Below are 19,027 nucleotides of genomic sequence, written 5' to 3'. Positions count from 1 at the left end.
GGAGAGGTAGGCTCAGGATATATGATGAATTGACACTATTATCTGTCAGCTCTCGAAAAAGAAAGCAGGTGTGAAATTTGCCTTTTAGCTTATTCTTGAGTAAAATATTAGAAAGTGGTACATGGTATTGCTCTAACTGAGCAGCAACAGTGCTCAGTGGAAGAGCAGTATCTAGGTTTCCAGAGGTGCCTGTCTCAAGAACAAGCCAGTGAATCTGCATCACCACACTATCCCACAACAGAGCAAGGCATATGTGCTACAATCTGCATGAGGGTAGACTGCCCAGAGCAACGTTAGTATTAGAGCAACAGAGTTAAATGCAGAAATAACGTACCTGGAGGGGGAAATTGCATAATGCATCAGAAATACAATGCTGCTGGTGTCAACATTAAAAAATAAGTAGGATGATTTAATATATCAGCCCAATCCAAATCAATGAATCATGTTTGGATCTGAAAATGCTGTGTCTTCCCTGAACGATCTTCATGTTTTACAGTAGATATATCAGTCACTATGTACACTATGCTCATGGTAGTGAGCCAAAAACAAGTTTAATAACTCAGTCTACTAGGAATCTTACAAACCATAAGGAAAACTTTATACAAGTTATATACAAACTGAAGATAAAATATAATTCCCAACTATTAGTCTGTTATAAATTACAAAATTTCAAATATTTATATATTCTCTAGTAACTGTACAGCTTGTCTACAAACTGTCAGAATAATATAGATATATGTACAAGTATTTGCAAATAGGGTTAACATTACCTGCTTCTTCAACTGTGGGTAGGCTGTCAGCAAGGTATGAGATAAGAAAATTGTGTGATTTTTGCCTCCATGTATGTACATAAATACATTCCCATATGTACAAAGACACATAAAGACTAACAAGGCCATTCCAAAACCTGGAACATAACCATCTGTAGTAAATTCTTCTTAAGGTATATGGAAGTATCCTTCTGTCTTCATGCTCATCGCTGCATCTGCATTCAACTTCTGTAAGTTATGTTGTGTTGCTGGAGAATATTATATTTGGAAAATTAAAACTAAAATTTTGTTTCTGTTGGAATCTGTAGGAAATAAAAGGAAATAAATGTCACCCTCTGTAAGGAACAGCCAGGATAGTTGCCCTCTGGTGAGTGATACGTAAGAATTTGCTCCTCTGAAGCATTTGTGTGGGAAGACTGTGGTCTGACATTTTTTCCTTATGGGGTTGCTGTGTGCTGGATACTGCCCTTCTCTTCAAGTCCATGATGAAAGGCTGTGTGCGTCCCTTTTCATCCCTGGCTCCAGACTCCCCTTCTGCCTGTGACATTTAGATACCTGGGACTGATGCTGACATCTCTGCCATGTGGACCTGTTACTGGTGAGCTCCTCATGGGGGAACCGTGGTGGACAGGCGAGGAGACCAGGTGAGAGCCTGGTGAGATGGCCTTCACCTACCTTCCCCCTGCAGGCTCTCAGCATGCAAGGCAAGGCATGTGAGCAGAGCCCCACGCCTCTTGCTCCTGTAAGGCTTTACCTTAAGTCCAATCCCATCAATAAGCTGTCTGGATGCTTTCTGCCCTTGGCTGACACAAGAGCTCAGGGATGAAGACGCTTTTGTTATCTGACCTAGCAGTTCCCGTGAGAGGCTTTTGGGGCTGCATTCCCTACGGTTGGAGTGCCACTACTGGAGACAGGAGCCTTACCGTGCTCTCCCGGCTGCGCAGTCCATTGCTGAGGGTGATGATACAGTCGTTGCTGCTACCCTTCTCCTGCAACGAACACAAGAAGTGGTGGGTTAGGAAACGGATTGCTGCTTTTTCTCTTTTTCCTTTTTCAAACTGAAGAAGGTCTTGCTTTTAAATCTCTGGAATGTGCTTGGGAAGTTGACCTGGAAGGAAGGAAGCTCTCACTTGTCAGCCCTTTATGCCCCCTGCCAGGTCTCCAGGTCAATGTGGAAGAGCTGGGCCAGTTCAGCTAAGTGGGATTCTATAGTTTCCCAGTGAGTATCATTCTGGGTTTGGTACTTTTAAATGGATTTAACATAGGCGGGTCCTTTCTTGCTCTTAATTTAAGAACACTCCCAGATAGGCCAACACCAAATTTGTCTGTACTAATTTATCTGCGCTACTTCAGCACGCCTTTTGAAGGTAGGCAGGCCTGGCAAGCCTACATTTAAGCAGCATCAAGTCTGCCTTGCAAGAGCCGCTGCAGCATATGCAGCAATCCCCTGCCAGATGGGTGATGACAGAGGACTGACGATGGATGGGCTGGTACTTGGAGGTGCTGGGATTTCACCCCCTTATCACACTCTTCGCAAGGAGGTGACTTCAAGTGAAGTCCACGGCCAGGCCAGTCTCCAGTGGGAATTACTCACTCCTTTCACTAGTGGTTTGCCAGGCACCTGGGCCAGGGACCACTCTTAACTCTCCAAATCTATTGGAGACTAGCTGAGTTTTAATCATCAACTTTTTAAATATAGAGACAGTGTAGGGCACACAGCTAGCTATGCAGGGCACTGCTGGGTGCCTGTGAGTAATGTAAAGGCACTAAAGTAGCAAACGATGAAAACTGTAGTGTTACCTCAGCAAGCTTTAATTTGGGGGAGCTGGCTATGTCCTTCTTCAGCAAAATGTGTAAAACCGCATCATGAATGGTAAGGAAAAACATGGATCGCTTAATCTCCTCATCAAAAAATGCACATCTTTCCAGTTTGTCCAGGAAGCCCTCTGTGGGGGAACAAAATCAAAGCACAAAGTGACCTGCAGGCTTTGAAAATGAAGACATAGTGTATCCTGAGCATGTCCACGGAGCCAGCACAGGAATTTCTGATATACTGCACTGTTTTATTTGTTAGAGCAGATGGGTTCCTCTTTACTGACGTGGAGAGGATGGGATATAAAAGCCCATCAGTACTGCCCTGCTCAATAGCAGGCAGAATGTAATTTGAGCCCCGTTTCTCAATTCATGCCTAAGCCAGGCTGCCCGATAGCAGGTCTCGTAGCCCAGAGCTGTACAGCACAGCAGCGGCCATAGGTAAAACAAGTTGTCATGCATGGTCCCAGCCCGGTGGGGACAACATGGGAGGAATGACGCCTCTGCTCAGCTCAATCTGTTTGCTATCCAAGCCTGGAAGGTAAAACCGGGGTGATCCTCCCCAGCTATGCTCAGTGGTGGACAGGCAAGGCAGTGGGACGAGGCATCCATGGTGATGCTGACGGAAAGGGAAGTACTCACCATGTGCCCCTGCAATGTAAATGTCGATGTTGATCCGGACAAATTCTTTCAAAGTCTGTTAAACCAGAAAGATGCACCATTTAGATACTGCTATTTTTGCTGATGACAGCCGTTATGGTGATTAGCCACAGCAAATATACAAACCACTTTAATATATTTCAGCTCTATGACAGTAAGCAGCTCTAAACTCAAACTCTGCTGCACCTAGAGGCAGGATGGTCTCTCACATGGCTGCAGACAGGGATGACCGATCCTTTTGAAAATGGGCAGTATTAAATACATTTAGCCCATGGTGAAAAAGATATTCTTTCATAAATTGTATGGTTTTATTATACCTACTTGACACATGGTGAAACTAAGGCCCCAAAAGCTTCTGGGGAGCTTTTTATAACTGGGAATTTGAGTGGAACTACAGGTCCCACTGACATGGCGGGTGTTTAGTTCCTATGAAAATACATTTACAAACCCTATGTGGCTCTAGATAGTTAACTTTAGCTATGACTGTTTGAAAATATTGTTCTTATTGCTTTGTTCAAGGTCATCCGGGCAGGTGAGAGCAGGAGCAGAAATGAAACTCCAATGCTCTGACTCCCAGCCCAGTGTTTAAAGCCGTATTTCACATGTACATTTCTGTAAAGCTTTCCAAAATCTTACTGGGTGAAGAAAGGGTGCCACAGCCAACACTCTAATTCCAAGAAAATTTAGATTGATTATTTAATCCATTTCCTAAACAGTTTCTATGGAAAATGTACATTAAAATTCACATAAACTCAAAGGTTGCCACTGACTTTCCAGTCCATATATGAATGCCTTTAAGAAGCAGGCTAGAATCACAGAATGGTTTGGGTTGGAAAGGACCTTTAAAGATCATCTAGTTCCAAACCCCCTGCCGTGGGCAGGGACACCTTCCACTAGACCAGGTTGCTCAAAGCGCTATCCGACCTGGCCTTGAACACTTCCAGGGATGTGGAACAACTCTGTGCAACCTGCTCCAGTGTCTCACCACCCTCATTGTAAAGAATTTCTTCCTTACATCTAATCTAAATCTACCCTCTTTCAGTTTAAACCCATTGCCCCTTGTCCTGTCACTTCAGGCCTTGGTAAAAATTCTCGCTCCATCTTTCTTATAAGCTGCCTTTGAGTATTGAAAGGGTGCAATAAGGTCTCCCCAGAGCCTTCTCTTCTCCAGGTAGAACAACCTCAACTCTCTCAAGCCTTTTGTGATAGAAGAGGTGTTCCAGCCCTCTGATCATTTTCATGGCCCTCCTCTGGACCAGCTTTAAAAGGTCCATGTCTTTCTTGTGCTGGGGCCCTAGAGCTGAACGGAGTACTCCAGGTGGGGTTTCATGAGAGTGGAGTAGAGGGGCAGAATCACCTCCCTTGACCTTCTGGCCGTGGTTCTTTTGATGCAGCCCAGGGTACAATTGGCTTTCTGGGCTGCAAGCACACATTGACGGCTCATGTCCAATTTTTTGTCCACCAGTACCCCCAAGTCCATCTCTTCAAGGCTGCTCTCAATCCATTCATACCCCAGCCTGTACTGATACTGGGGATTGCCCTGGTGCAGGTGCAGGACCTTGCACTGGGCCTTGCTGAACTTCCTGAGGTTCACATTGTCCCACTCCTCAAGCCTGTCAAGGTCCCATCCCTTCCCTCAAGCATATCCCTCAAGTGTAACTGCGTACATATGTTTTTCTTTCATATGGTCACTGTTTATCTTTTACCTTTTGGAGGACTCTCATGGCAGAAAAATCGAGGAAGGACACTGATGAGAAATCCAGAACGATGCTGTGGATGTTGACCTGGGGCACAGTGATGCCGGGGGGGAGGTCAGTGCTCCAGTTGATCTGAATGGGCAAGTCTGTCATGTTGGTGGGCTGGTCCAGCTCCTCTATCCTGTTGTTGTCTAATTCTTCATCTGACTCATGTGTATAGTTAGCCATGCTAATCAAGCCTTTCTGTGTTGATAGAGAAAAGTGTCATAATTAATACTTCTTTTTAAGACCCAGCCGGGGTAGTAGTGCATCTTACACAAGGGCAAGAGTGGTGGCAATGCAAAGCTGATGTACCTGTGAGCTGGAGCAGGACCCACCTGCACTTTACACTAGAAAAACCTCTGTCTCTCCCTTGTCTGGAGGAGTCTGGAAATGTTGGCTTTCCTCTCAACAATCATTTAATCATCACAATCAGTTAACGATGGCTTTTTATTTTTCCCTGAAGTCAATTGTTAGTTACGCTTTGATTCAGTGATTTTGGAACAAGTCAAGAAAAAGCATGCAGGATTTGGGCTGGAAGGAAACCAGCTTTATCCTACCATTAATGCAGCATGAACATTGCCTCTGTGGGATCTGATACTGCCATTTCATGCCAAACAAAGCTTCAGTGGACACATACAAGCTCTGCCCATGGTAAAGCTGTAGGTCTCTAACTGTGAGAGCCATTTAAAATCTTATTTTTGAAATGTGTTTATGTCATGAAGTTGCAACTTGGGGAATAGCATATCTAATTAGGACAGGAGACTGTGAGGCACTTCTCTGCCATGTCAAGCCAGGGAGCTGGTTGCTTAATCCCTCCCGGATGGAGTTGCCTTACATACGGGTGTCACTTGCAGCTCTCCTTTCTTCAGCATCTTTCTGATCTTCCTCAGAGCTTTATTGCGTTTCCTCAGGACTCTCAGTGGGTTGAAGCCAACCTGCAGAAACAGCACTTTGAATAATTAAAAAAAAACAACCAGTGACACCAGGGGAAGGACACAGTATCTCATGCAGGTTTTCTTTACAGTCATGATGAGCATAGTTTGGACTTGATGTTGCCTATCAGTTCAAGCAAGGGCTCTTTTTCTTGGTTGGAAAGATGTCTACGGGTATGACTACAAACCAGGCAGGCCCATCTCTACTAGCTTTAGGACACCAGCATGGACAGCATTATAGCAGTGACAATGCTCTAGCACAGGCCAGTAACTCCAGCAAGCTGGTACAGTGCTGGCTAGCCCAGAGCGTGTCCTATTCATCTTCATTATGAGACAGCCACCCAGGTGACTGAGATTAGAGAGCTCACAGGTTGTATCTGCTCTGTGCCACCTGACTGCAGTGTGGGTTGTATACACATCGTTTTGTTTCCTTGAAGAAGAAAACCAAAGTTGATCACGTTGGCTGTGTATGTCTCTTGAATCTCTTAGCTGGTTTTAACAAAATTAGATGGCAGGTAAATTAGGCTAATAAGGGTTACGAAAATACTAAATTCCTGCAAGTCTTCTGCTTCATCTATCTAGCAGGTGGAGGAGAGAGTCGTCAGAAGTACCTGTATTTGTAAAGAGAGTGGTGTGAGCATCTGCACTCACAGAAAAAACCCTTCAGGCTCTTCTGAGGCGAAAGCCAAGCACATGGAAACCCAAACGTGACGGATTCCCTAGTTCCTCTGCCAGTTTCAGTCCCTGGTGTGAAGAACGAACTGCTCATTACCAGTGCTCAGGGTAGCCACTACTTATCAACTCCCCACTAAAAGCAGCAGGAAGGAGAGGTTATGGGTGCAAATTTACTTCAGTCTGGGGATGGCAGGCGCCTCTGGCACGGTGAGGGCTCAGGGGTCCTGGGTCTCTGTGCTGGTTGCGGAAAGACCAGCTGCCTTCACCCAGCTTGTCATGGAAGACATTAAGATCTCTTTGATAGTGTGATTTCATTCAGCTTTTCTTCTGACTGTTGTGGTTATGTTCTTTGGGGCAAGATGAGTAAACTAGCATTTATTGGGTGTAAGTAATATAAATGCTAATAAAATAAAATAATGTCCCTTTATATTCTCTATGTTTGCACTGCTTTCTTCTAAAGGACTTAAAATGCGTATATACATTGTTATGGTATAAGTTCAGCATGAGTCAGGCTGTTCTCTTTCTCAGAGGTGTGTACGTACATGTGGGATTATAGTAGTGGCAACAATATTTGAATAATTCATGAAAAATTCATCTTTGAACTGTGGGCTGACTGCATATATAGTAATTATTGGGAAATCGTATTCACCTTAATGTGTCATGCAATGCATATGTTTAGAACGACAGCCCCAGACACTTACAGCAGTGATGAGTTTCTCTCTGAAGAATTCAATATTAGCGAAGAAGATAGGAGACGAGCATCTGAAAATCTTCACTCCCTCTGGCTCATAGATCTGTACAATGAAGCAAAAGTGTTAGTAACATCTATAGAAACACAAATGCAGCAGATAATAAAAGAAACATGAGTTTTCTTACATCGGTGTAATCCTTCCTGTTCCTGTAGATGTTACTTCTCCCAACATTAGCCAAAACAGTGCAGCTTGGACTGTGAACAAACACACACACAAAATTATTTGTACCCCATACGGAAACCTGGCGGAAGGGAAGGATCAGAGAAGGCAACCTCAGCTGTGCTGGTGGACTGAAGTGGACCCCACATCCAAGGGTTTACCCCTGTAAATTATTTTTCCATACACGGTTGCTGGACAGACCAAGGCATGGGGTTGTTGGCCTTGTCTGTACGGGGGGGAGTTAATTTATAACAGGAGGCCCTGAGATATCTTATCATCGCATCCAACAAGTACTCACATCTGGGAGCGGATCACCACGGTCAGCAGCTGGAACGCCACAGCAGTTGCTAGCCCAATATCCAGGCCAAGAAAAATGGCAGCTAAGAAAGTCACCACCCATATAACCTGTAACAAGCAGGTGGATGGCAGCGGTTACGAGCATGTCAAGGACCTGGGTTGTGAGCCCAGGGTGGGAGCAGCAACAGATCTCAGATCTGGTCCAGGCTGTCCGTCTGCCTTTGGTGAGGGGTTTCATGTTTCCTAGGTTTTGTTTTTTGTGAAACAGGGCCAGACTCACCAACTAGCACCAGGGAGTGTTTCTAGGGATGACAATTTCTATACAATAAAGGCTTAAAATAATAGAGGTGTGGATCTTCTATAGGTGATTCACTAAATGCTCAATAAAAATCCAGCAGAAAGGCAAGGTTACAAGTGAATCAGGATCCTGGTAAAGCTGAGAGTTGTAAATGTGCAAATGTAGGTGCTGTGAATGTAAGTGACTGATAAGCATTAATAACTAGATAATACTGAATATTTTTTAGCCACAGATCTCAAAGCATTTTCATGTGGTAAATAACTGTTTGGTAGCTGGGAAACCTGAGGCCTGGAACCATTTGGGAACACAAGGAACTGGCCAATGAGAAAGGCAAGAGCCTAAATTTTCTGGGTGTTAGAGGTAACCAGTCCTGCCCTCCAGCCACAAGCTTTACCATTTGGAGTAAACCCTTCAAGCCATGGTCGTCACTTGTTTTTTGCTGTGTAACTTCCACCTAACATGCTGTGTGAGTGTGAGAAAGTGTCCCTGAATGCATAACCAATGCAGTATGTATTTAGACATTTTCTTAACTGCCTTCTATATTTGACTTTATATAATGAACTGTATTTTAATAATTTTGATGAAATAGATGAAAATGAAGTTAGGAGAGAGAATCGACTCAAAATAGGTGGGACAAAATGGAAAACAGGAGCAAAGGGTATACAAGTAAAAAAAGCATGCCACTATTGTACTTTCCATTCAGTGAAGTAAGGCAGGTTAAAAAAAAAGTTAACCTGTAAGTCAATTTGCATAATAGATGACTTTTCCAGAGTGCTTCATTCCTGAATGCTTGTGGGACTCAACTTACACAGTCATACTTGTCCTTTCTCCACAGGATGCCTACTTCCTTGAACTGCATGAGCATTCCTTTCAAGTTGCCAAGAGCCAAAGATGCAAGGACTGACTGTTAAAAAGACCGAAATACATGCTGAATTTTAAAGCAAGCAAAGCAAATGTTGAACATTAAGACTTAAAAGATCATACAAATAGGGCCAAAGCACAGCTGAAAGGCCAGGGAGCTCCTCTCAGTGTTTTGCTGCTGCTGGAACCTCCCTAGCCGTGGTGCAGCACGGGTGTCTGACTTGAGGCTGCAAATCCCACTTATTTTTGGCACCTAAAAGCTGGTGCTGTGATGTTTGGTGTTTGGGCACTTGCATTCCCTTTGAGGGACCAGAGGTAGTGGTCCTGTCTGTGATGATCTGGGAAGAAGAACCAAGCTTTGCAAAACCCTGTTTGGCTCTCACTGAGGCCTACAAACAGTCCCAGTGACTCCTAGAGCAGCCCTGTCTTTGACAAGCAGGAATAAGTGCTAGGTGAAACCAGTGAATACCTTCTGTAATGGTGCCAGGAGAAAGCCAATGGCCAAGATCACAATCAAGACGATGACAGCTGAGATAATACCAGCAATCTGCGTCAGAGAAAAATTCCACCATGAATAAGTGCCTGCAGGCATTATGGTCAGCTAGGAAAAAAGAGAGCTTTCTTGCATTAAATGCCATCATGGTCTGTTGTCTTCTATACCTGTGTTTTGCCTCCTGTGCTCTCCTGCACACCGGATCTTGACAGAGCAGTGCTGGAGGCAAATCCTTTGAATGATCCACCAACTATATTACTCAGGCCAAAAGCAATTAGTTCCTGAAATAAAAACAAAAGAGATTGTTCTTAAAAGGTGGTTCATGACAGTTATTTACAAGGCAAAGCATTCCTAAAATGACTTATTTCCCACCGACAAATACACTGTATTGATTTCTGTGTTACACGCCTACCTGGTTGCCATCTACTGGGTAGTCATGTTTGATGGAATACACTTTAGCCACAGAGAAGGCTACTGCAAACCCAACGATTGCAATGGAAATGCTGTCGCCGATACACTTTTGGAGGACACCTACATCAGGTGCAACAGGTGCTTGAAATCTGAAAGACAAAAAACTCAACTCATTAAGGATATGCCTAAAGAGACAAGCTGTCAAGCAAGCAAGCAAGCAGTGGTCCAGCTCATACCAAGCACTTTGGAGAGATGCAACACAGTATTGCAGGTCTGAACCCTATAAAACTTTGGGGAATCTTTAATCAGGACAGGGACTCTGTTTATCTGCACTCAGTTCAGCTTGTGTTTCAGCAGGTTCTCATTTACTTGGCCAGGACCAGCCACAGCATTTTTTGTCTGAGGTGCATGCACAGTTCTGCCTTCTAGTTACTCATGGATGTAAGATCTGACATGGCACTGAGGCCCTTGCACAGGCAATTTGTGCACAGAAGGATTTCACTTAATTATGACAAAAAAAAAAAATCCCTGTGTGATTCATTGAAGCACTTTAGACAGCTAAACAAATATTTACTAAGTCAGGTAATGTTGACTGGTCTTGCAGGCTATCTATCTGCTAGATGCTTTAGCTTTACCATTTCCTGCTTCTTTGATCAGGGTCTTTTGCAGATCCTGGGGAGAATTCCTCTCTGGGCTTCTCTTTTTTTTTTTTTTTCCCTTCCTTTCTTTTTTTTTTCAGTGAACTGAAATCTGAAGAGTGGAGACTCTTGAGCAGAAATAGCCGTTCCTCTGCAAACTTCATTCACTAACGCCCCTGGGGCTACAAGAGGCAATCAAGAGTGCCCCAGTGAGTAAATGGCTGCAGTCTGCTGTCCTAGTAAATGTCTTCCTCCCTCTTTTTAACTTAATGTGTGCCTCCTAATTCTTTATGCCAAAATCTGGCATAGCTGGATGTACTTTATATATGGATATATACTCTATATGTGGATATATACTCTCTATATGGATATGAGCAGACGTTGAGGCCTCCGGAGTATAATAGTGCCTGCAGAGATGCTGGCGGAGTGTCATGGGACCAGGCAGGAGAGCTGTGCAGTGTCCTGGTGGCTTCCCAGGGCTGGTGGTGGCTGCTGAACCATTGGTGTACTTTGAGGGAAATGGAGGGGTTCAGGAGTGAGTAGCTCACTAAGGGACAAACACCAACCTCCTGCTCAACAACTGTCTTGGAAAATGAAGCATGCAATTATTTCAAGTCACAGTGTACTCTTTGTGGAGTAGGAGATGTGCTCTAGTGAGTAACTTTTACCTATTGAAAGTGTGTCCTGATATTGTTGAGAGCAAAATGTTTATTCACCTACTGAAAGAAGATGAAACAGATTATTTTAATCAGAAACATAGCTGAACGGATTTAACACTGACAAGGTAGAGAGAACATCTTGCTCCACTTGTGAATTTTAAGTAAATCACTTACCCTTCCTCTAGTTTTCCGACGACAGCTACATTAAATTTTTCTTCAAAGTTAATGAAATAGGAAATCAATGCTGCTAAGACTGTCTGAAAGATAATAAACCCCACCTCCATTAGGCACATTCAAGCAAGAGTGTGAAGAAACTGTTAAAACCCATTACCTTCCCTCTCCCACATGCCCTCCAGTCTCATCACTAGCAGCAGAATTATGCCCCAAGTCTGCACATCCCTTTGCTGTTCAGATGTTATTCCTAAACCACCTTGCAGGTATGGGTTTACATTCATAAATCACACAGAGTATGTATGAGACTATCTCACTAACAACAGAGAACATCCTACCCAGTAAGCCATGTGTTTTCTAACAAGATGCTGTAATAACTCTGGGGGAAAACAAGCACTACTTGCATCTATAGCAACATCCTCCAGGACTTTAGGAGCTTGCTGCCAGTGTGAGGCTTCCTCCACCCCACTGCTACTCAGGGTGGGGAAAACCCTCTGCTGCTGGATGGCAAAACTGTTTTGTGCTTGGCCATGGATGAGCGGGACTTTAGTGGCTCCTTGCAGGTGTGGTGCAGAGGTGCCCCAGCTGTGGGACTGCAGCTGGCTGGTGTCAGAGCCAATTTTGTCCCAGGAAAAAATTCATAGTTTATAACACCTTACTCACTACAGATATATTCAGCTAAGAACAGCTAAGTAAAGGTAAAACATCTAGTAGAGATAAACCATCTCACAATAGCTCATGAACACTGTCAATTTTTCCTTATAGGTAAAATGATAACCCATCCTTTAATGCAGAACAGGAGAAGAAATAGTTAAAACTGCTTCCTGTGTCACTACAGTGATGGAGCAATTGCAAAATCAAAGAAAAGTAACTGTTACCACAAGGAGTTCGATCGGGATGGGAGTTGGTAACTTTGCTTTGTATCGATCGTTCATTTCTTTCACCGCGAACACGATAAGCAAGACAACAAGGGATGTGACAAGGTCAGCAATGTTTGTTTTTGTGATCTGGGTGAAAACGCTCTCCAGAGTCTGCAAAATCGGAAAGAAACATGCGGTGTTTTAGAAATAGTAGTGCCCTAGCACAGTAGCACTATCCCTTCCAGAAGGGCCTGCATCTGAATTGCTCTAAGGATTACGATGGTTGGGATTTATTCCCTGTGGCATGATATGGGTTGCAAGCCCCAATGAATGTGCATGTGCATCATCCAAATGATGAAAGCATCCATGAAAGACCCTTTCCTCTGGCTCTCGGCGCTCTCCCCCTGGCTTCCCCTTTGGGGAGGGTCGGAGCAACATGGGTGTGTGCGCGATAGGAAATGTGAACAATGGGAATTACTGAGCAGGTGCCTCTCTCTGCTCCTTCTTCCTGTCCTTCTCCTTCTTCCTTTCTCATCCAACAGCCCTCACGGAGTCATATCCAAATTAAATATATATAATATCAGTCCAGTAAAAATGAATAATTAAATGCTTGAGGCAAAGTTGAATGCTTAATTAAAATATGCCAACACACAATAGAACATATTATCTAATTAGCCCAACAAGGTGTAACTTGGTGTTTGGTAATAAATTTAAAGATTGGTCATATACTAATAACACGTTTCTTATATTTTTCTCTTGTGTTTCCTCCTGCTTGGCTGTTTTTATGCTGAGTTCTCTTCTTACTGCCTTGTGATATACAGTGAGATATACATCACAGGTTTCAATAGATTATCAAATAGCGAACACTTAGCACTTACATAGATGATGCCAAATGGTTTATTAAATCCAGGGACAGGTAGTTGAAGCATGAATTTCAGCTGAGATACCACAACATGGATAGCCGCTGCAGTCGTGAAACCGCTGATTAATGATTGTGATAGATAAATAACAATGAATCCAAACTGAAGAATTCCCAGAAGCAACTGAAATGCAAAATGACCATACATCAGTGTGATTCATTCGTGCTTTTAAGCAATCTCTGTGACAAAGAGAACCATATTTAATGGGAACAAAGATTTTAACTTAATCCCATACATCTAGGGATTAAGGAAAATACTATCACCAGACTTGCAATAAAAGTTGAGACTTAGCAACAGGGGCATAAGACTAGTAAGAGTAATTGCTAGAGTAGTTAAAAACTATTAATTTTATTTTATAGCTAAAATAAACCTCCCTAGTCTCAGGGTTTTCAGTACCCATATTTTTACATGGTACCAGCGTTTCATGAAGCACAAACATACTAATACGTTAGGAAGGAATTGTAGGAATTCTCTATTAGGAAGGAAGGAGAAATTGCTGGGTTTTTTTTTTTAAAAGACAAATCCAAATACTTTACTATTATGAGATAGAGTTTTTGTTCCCCTTGCTGTGTCTGCATCATTCACATCACTCTCACAACTACTTTTTTCCTATCCAGCTGATAGTTTTTTGCTGTAGATGAGGTGCACCTGTGTGGGCTGTGGGCTCAGGTCTGGGCAAAAGGAGGGATTTCACAGCATGAATTGGTGGCTGACCACTGGAGGGAGGTGGATATCTCCTAATCCATGAGCCAAGGTCAGTTGCATGGGAAGGGGAAGAGAATTACTTTGGTGACTACACCAGGGGAAAACAAAGGGGAAGGCCAGTCCACCATCCACCTATTCATGTACATGCATATAGATGTGTGCGGGCACACACATATATGTTTACCAACCTGAAAAACCCCAGAAAGGAAGGTTACAGATGCAGCCACCATCACCCTCTCTTCATTTATTGCTGAGATATTTGTGGAAGTGCCATTTCCAGCGCTGTCATCGGGCACCAGCCTGACAACAGCTCCTCCCACCATCAGGCTCAGGACGGGGAAGGGACCTGAGCAGTACAAGGTGTTCGTTAGAGACCCGAAGGGACAGCATGTACTTCTTCACCAGTAAGGAGGGCAGAAGGTGTGCCTGAACTTACCCACTGAGATATGTCTGGATGTGCCAAAGATAAAATAGACCAGGACAGGGAAAAATGCCGCATAGAGTCCATAACCGGGTGGCACGTTCACCAGCAATGCAAAGGCGAGACCTGTGAGGACAGAGGCCCAGGGAAGGTGACATGCGTGTTACAGGCTGAAGCCAGCAGTCCCTTTGCACCTGGCCTAGCAGGCTGTGTCAGAGCACACATTTCCTGGAGGTACCTTGCAGGACAGCTACGAGCCCCGTGTTGATGCCGGAGACAATGTCACTCAGGATCCACTCCCTGAAGCGGTACGCTGGCAGCCACGAGACAATGGGAAACAAACCCAAAGCAATTTTTTTGACCCTTTGTGGGGAGCAGCTGTAAAGACACAAGAGGACAGAGCTCTGCCGGTGGACAGCTCGGCTGAGTTGCAGCCTGTCTTTGAAGGGAAAATGAAGGGGGAAGGATTCAGGTTCAGGCTGTCAGAGGTCAAAATCTCACCCAGACACAGCCCTGATCAACCTGCTCTGCCAGCTGTGCTTCAAGGAGGACCCTCTAGCCTCCAGAGGTCCCTTCCAACCAAAATTTTCATAGAATCATAGAATGGTTTGGGTTGGAAGGGACCTTTAAAGATCATCTAGTTCCAACCCCCCTGCCATGGGCAGGGACACCTTCCACTAGACCAGGTTGCTCAAAGCCCCATCCAACCTGGCCTGCAACACTGCCAGGGATGGGGCATCCACAGCTTCCCTGGGCAACCTGTTCCAGTGCCTCACCACCCTCACAGTAAAGAGCTTCTTCCTTACATCTAATCTAAATCTACACTCTTTCAGTTTAAAGCCATTGCCCCTTGTCCTATCACTACAGGCCCTATTAAAAAAATCTGTCCCCATCTTTCTTATAAGCCCCCTTTGAGTATTGAAAGGCTGCAATAAGGTCTTCCTGGAGTCTGTGCTGCCAAGTGCCCAGGAAAAGAGAAGCTGTCTGGGCTACAACTGTAGGAAGAATTTTAAGGGTAATAGCAGCTAAAATTCTTTAGAAAAACCTGACATTGCATTTGGTTAATGAGTTTTCATTTGCTTTGTTGGAATCTGAGGTGGAATTTGTCAGGATGGAGTTCATGCTGTCCAAGAGCAGCAGTTCGGGCTGTTTCTTAGATCTGTATTTAAAAAAAAATTAAAAATCTCCTTACCGGAAATACAGTTTCAGGTGATCCCAAAAGGTTTTATGGTATCTGTGCAATTTCTCATGCTCTTCATTGAACAAATTCTCCGAGTACACAGGTCTGGCTACAACATAGTGGTTGCCCACAGGTTCAACCATTTCTCCTGAAACGTCAGGCGAGGATGGCAACTTGTGTGTGCTTCTCTCTGGCCTTAGTCACTTAAAAACCTGAAATGAAGAACAGGGTTAGCTCCTTATGTACTGTCGGGAGGGTAGCTGTAGCATAGATGAGTGAACTCCAAACTGAGCGTTACCACCTTTGAAGATCAAAAGAAAGATTGTTGAGACACCTGCCTCACTTTGCCAAGGTGATCTCCTGCCCTCCTCCTCCTCCCACTGCAAGGCAGTGTTTTGCTGGCACATGAAGCATTTATTTCTAAAGATGCAGCCAAAAAGTGGACAAGATGGATTTCGAGTTAATTTATCACCAAGTCAGCCATCTACAACCAAAAACTACCTCCCTCAAGGGAGACTAATTTCTTAAAGAACAAACAAGCGGATCCCAAGCTGTTTCTCTTTGTGGCACCGCTGGGAGGGCTGGGAGCTCACTAAAACCCACTGACAGGTGAGGAGAAAGGCAGACCCAAGGCAGCGCTCAGCCATCCTCTCTTGGACTCAGAGACCGGGCTGAATCTTTCAGCTTGGGTCTGTGTGACAAGGAGGTTAAGCTCAGCAGGAAAAAAGCACGGTACTGCTACTTGTTAAGTTATTTGTAAGATTTATTTCCACAGGTTGTCTGGACTGCTTCTCCTCTGTTTCATGCTCACAAACAGTTTTTGCAATGTCTGACCTAAATACTATTGTCTGCCTTGTCCCAACCCACATTTGCATGTTTGCGCTGAATAGAAACGGTCCTCAGTCACTCCAGAAATGACCCCTGAAGCCCACATTACACATGAGAAGATTCAAGATTCATTTCAGTCAATACCACTGGGTATTTTGCAGGAATTAATTGATGTCATCACTGTGCTGCCTACTGTGCTGTTACGTTTCTCTGTATGCCTCACATTCTTCCCACATTAAATTCACCTAAATAAATGTAATATCTAAAAATATTTCTCTCTGCTGCAACCACCATTAAATATTTAATACTAGTCCTAGACAGGAGCAGTGGAACTTGCTCTTGGTAGCTGCAGTTGAACTAGATGATCATTGTAGGACCCTTCCAACTGGAACTAATCTATTCTGTTCTATTTTCTTTTGACTCAGAGATGAAGATGTACTGTAGGAAGCAAAAAGTCTTTTGTGATACTGATAATAGAGCATTTTTCTTCATTTTCTCTCCCCTAGTCAAATGCTCCTTAGCGTCTACATGCTTGCTGGTGGTCTCGTGACAGATGCCCAACCAACACTAGTTCCTTGTCCAGGTCTGTCACCTGGCTCTCACTGAAATAGCCTACATGCATTTCTAATTCAGACTTGTGTGTACTCAATATTTGGAGATATCACAGGACAGATTTTAAAGTGGCACAAAGCAGTTTGCACAGTTATGAACAGATGGAAAGCTTTTTGTCTATGACAATACTGGCATTAAAATGTGAATCCCATCCTGAAACTTTGCTACAGCTTAGGGCCCATTATTGACCTATTGCAAATTATTTCCTTTTAGGTTCCTCCTAGTTCATTCTGGGGAAATTCATGGATGTGTAAAAGTCCAAATAATGTCAGATGAATCTCTTAGACATGCTGGTTTTGTTGATATACTATTTTTCCACAAAAGATTCACTATTTTGGCAATGAGTTCTGCATTATTACTATCTGTTTTAACATAAAAAAATTAGATCTGTAATATTTTCAAAAAACTGGTGGGTAATTATTCTAACAGACTAATACTCAAAATCTAAGCTCATTCACCACCCTGATTCAAAGTCAGCTAAAATCATACTCCAATCCTGTAATTGTACACTACTATGCCTCCCTCTGGTGGGATCTGAGCTCCAAACCTGAGGCTGATGAAATTTCTATGAAAAAAGGTTAATTTAGTTCTTTCTCTGATAGATCTCCATGTACTTAGATTTGCAGGAAGAAGTTTTAGCTATTAAAGATTTCAGAATTGCTCTGTTTCCTAGTCTGTGTATGAGTCTCTTAGACTTCACATTGCAGAGAGGAATATTGCTGAAAGTCCTGTTGAATAGTTTTGTTGATTACAGTGTAGGGCACAAGATGTACTATTTGTACCCTTTGAAGTGTTCATAAGTCATAAAAATAAAAGAAGTGCGTGGGTTACTCTTTCATTTCAGATTTTCCCCAGCGCTGCAGCTGCTGTAGCTTTTGTGAATACTTTAGTCATCACTCCTGCCCCTTGCCCAGCCTTTGTTCTTTCCTCAGGCCAAATTTAATGTCCTGATCTCAGGGAACATACAATATGCCTCTTTACAACTCTCCGAATCTCCTTTGCTTTATTAGTGCTGGTCTTGTTGAAGGTGTAAGTATTTTGCTTGTGGTTTTTCCCTCTTGATAGGAACCCCAATTTATGGACTCTCCTCTGGGTTAGCTTTGGGTCAATGGCTTAGAGCTGCAGAAGACCTGGAGCCTCAACCCGAGGGTCTCATCAAGGTGAACCATGTAAGCATAAGTCTGCTTTAAATACTGTGGTGCCATGTGGCATTACTCAAGTTAAGTTTAACCAAGCCAGCCTCAGCACCTGAAGTGCAGTGTAAAGCACCTTCAACCTGTTTCCTGGCAGGTAGATGAGACCATAGAGTGTGGCACCTTCCTGCAGCTAGATGACCACTGGTGCTAGTCACCAACTAGTTGAGTTTTCTTGTCTTGTCCCCCCCTTCCACAGGCTCTGTTGGCAGCTGTTATTTACCATGATTTCAACCAGTATTGCCTTCCTCTTGCTCACTCTCATTTTCTTCCCATATATGTTTAGAAAGATAGGATGCCCTCTGCATAGGTAGGGTTTTTTTGGCTGTCGGCACCATTGCTTATTTTAGGTGTTTTTAAAAAAAATGGGGATATTGTGATGAGTACCAGCGTAGTGGAGGTCAACATCCTGCACAAATCCCCTAAAAGAGAGGTCCATACTCCAGTAACCCACCCTGCCTTTCTGGAGTGCTCCCATCATTAAGTCCTTTGATTCCTTGTGGGACACAACCAACTAGCACAATTCTTCTGATGACTTCTATAATGTGTCCACCCACACACGGAGAACAGGAGCACAGACCAAGCTTACACTGCACAGCTATCGAGTGATAACAACTTTCACTCACTATTGACCAAGGCTAGGTCTGAACTGAAACCCAAGAGATAACATTCTGGTTCAGTTTTATTCCATATAGCCTCTGATCCTGTTCTCATGGCCAGCAATTAACAGCATTACCATCTCTCACATAAATACTCCAACTCCACTGCTAATCCCCCACATCTGTGAACCTTTGGCAATGCATATTTTGATGTGCGTCATTTTCTTGAGGGGATTAACAAAGGGATACTTTTTTCCCTTTATTACTTTATCCTAAAGATTGACTAAGTACACAAAAATCTGGTAACTTTAACTGAATAATTAAATATTAACAAGCTTCATCCCACTTTTCAATCTTTGTATATGCACTTACAAGCTCTACT

General features: G+C 43.5%; 1 protein-coding gene across 2 annotated transcripts; it reads right to left on the bottom strand.

The window, feature by feature from the left end:
* Positions 1-657: 657 nt before the first annotated feature.
* SLC26A3 (solute carrier family 26 member 3) lies at positions 658-15,565 on the bottom strand. 2 transcript variants are annotated; one of them, XM_052789552.1, is made up of 20 exons: positions 15,426-15,565; positions 14,472-14,611; positions 14,249-14,359; positions 14,001-14,158; positions 13,066-13,230; positions 12,206-12,358; positions 11,331-11,413; positions 9,861-10,008; positions 9,616-9,729; positions 9,425-9,502; positions 8,903-8,998; positions 7,798-7,904; positions 7,465-7,534; positions 7,290-7,382; positions 5,821-5,916; positions 4,949-5,182; positions 3,225-3,279; positions 2,571-2,716; positions 1,694-1,759; positions 658-1,072 (listed from the first exon to the last, which is right to left on the bottom strand). In XM_052789552.1, the coding sequence occupies exons 1-20, from the start codon at positions 15,554-15,556 to the stop codon at positions 1,049-1,051; spliced, it is 2,268 nt and encodes a 755-aa protein (XP_052645512.1). In that variant the 5' UTR covers positions 15,557-15,565; the 3' UTR covers positions 658-1,048. The 2 variants fall into 2 exon arrangements, with proteins under 2 accessions (XP_052645512.1, XP_052645511.1); XM_052789551.1 differs by lacking the exon at positions 658-1,072 and having other exon boundaries at positions 1,655-1,759.
* Between the last annotated feature and the right edge of the window lie 3,462 nt (positions 15,566-19,027).

This window comes from Harpia harpyja, chromosome 6 (genome assembly GCF_026419915.1).
Source record: "Harpia harpyja isolate bHarHar1 chromosome 6, bHarHar1 primary haplotype, whole genome shotgun sequence".
Classification (NCBI taxonomy): Eukaryota; Metazoa; Chordata; class Aves; order Accipitriformes; family Accipitridae; genus Harpia; species Harpia harpyja.
This window is presented reverse-complemented; position numbering and strand designations above follow the sequence as displayed.

Excerpts from the sequence above, each read along its gene's own strand:
- SLC26A3 (XM_052789551.1), bottom strand. The coding sequence starts at position 15,556 with ATGGTTGAACCTGTGGGCAACCACTATGTTGTAGCCAGACCTGTGTAC. Across the intron at positions 13,231-14,000 it reads TCCTTTCTGGGGTTTTTCAG|TTGCTTCTGGGAATTCTTCA; the intron begins GTTGGTAAACAT and ends TTTGCATTTCAG. Across the intron at positions 8,999-9,424 it reads TCCTGGCACCATTACAGAAG|TCAGTCCTTGCATCTTTGGC; the intron begins GTATTCACTGGT and ends TCTTTTTAACAG.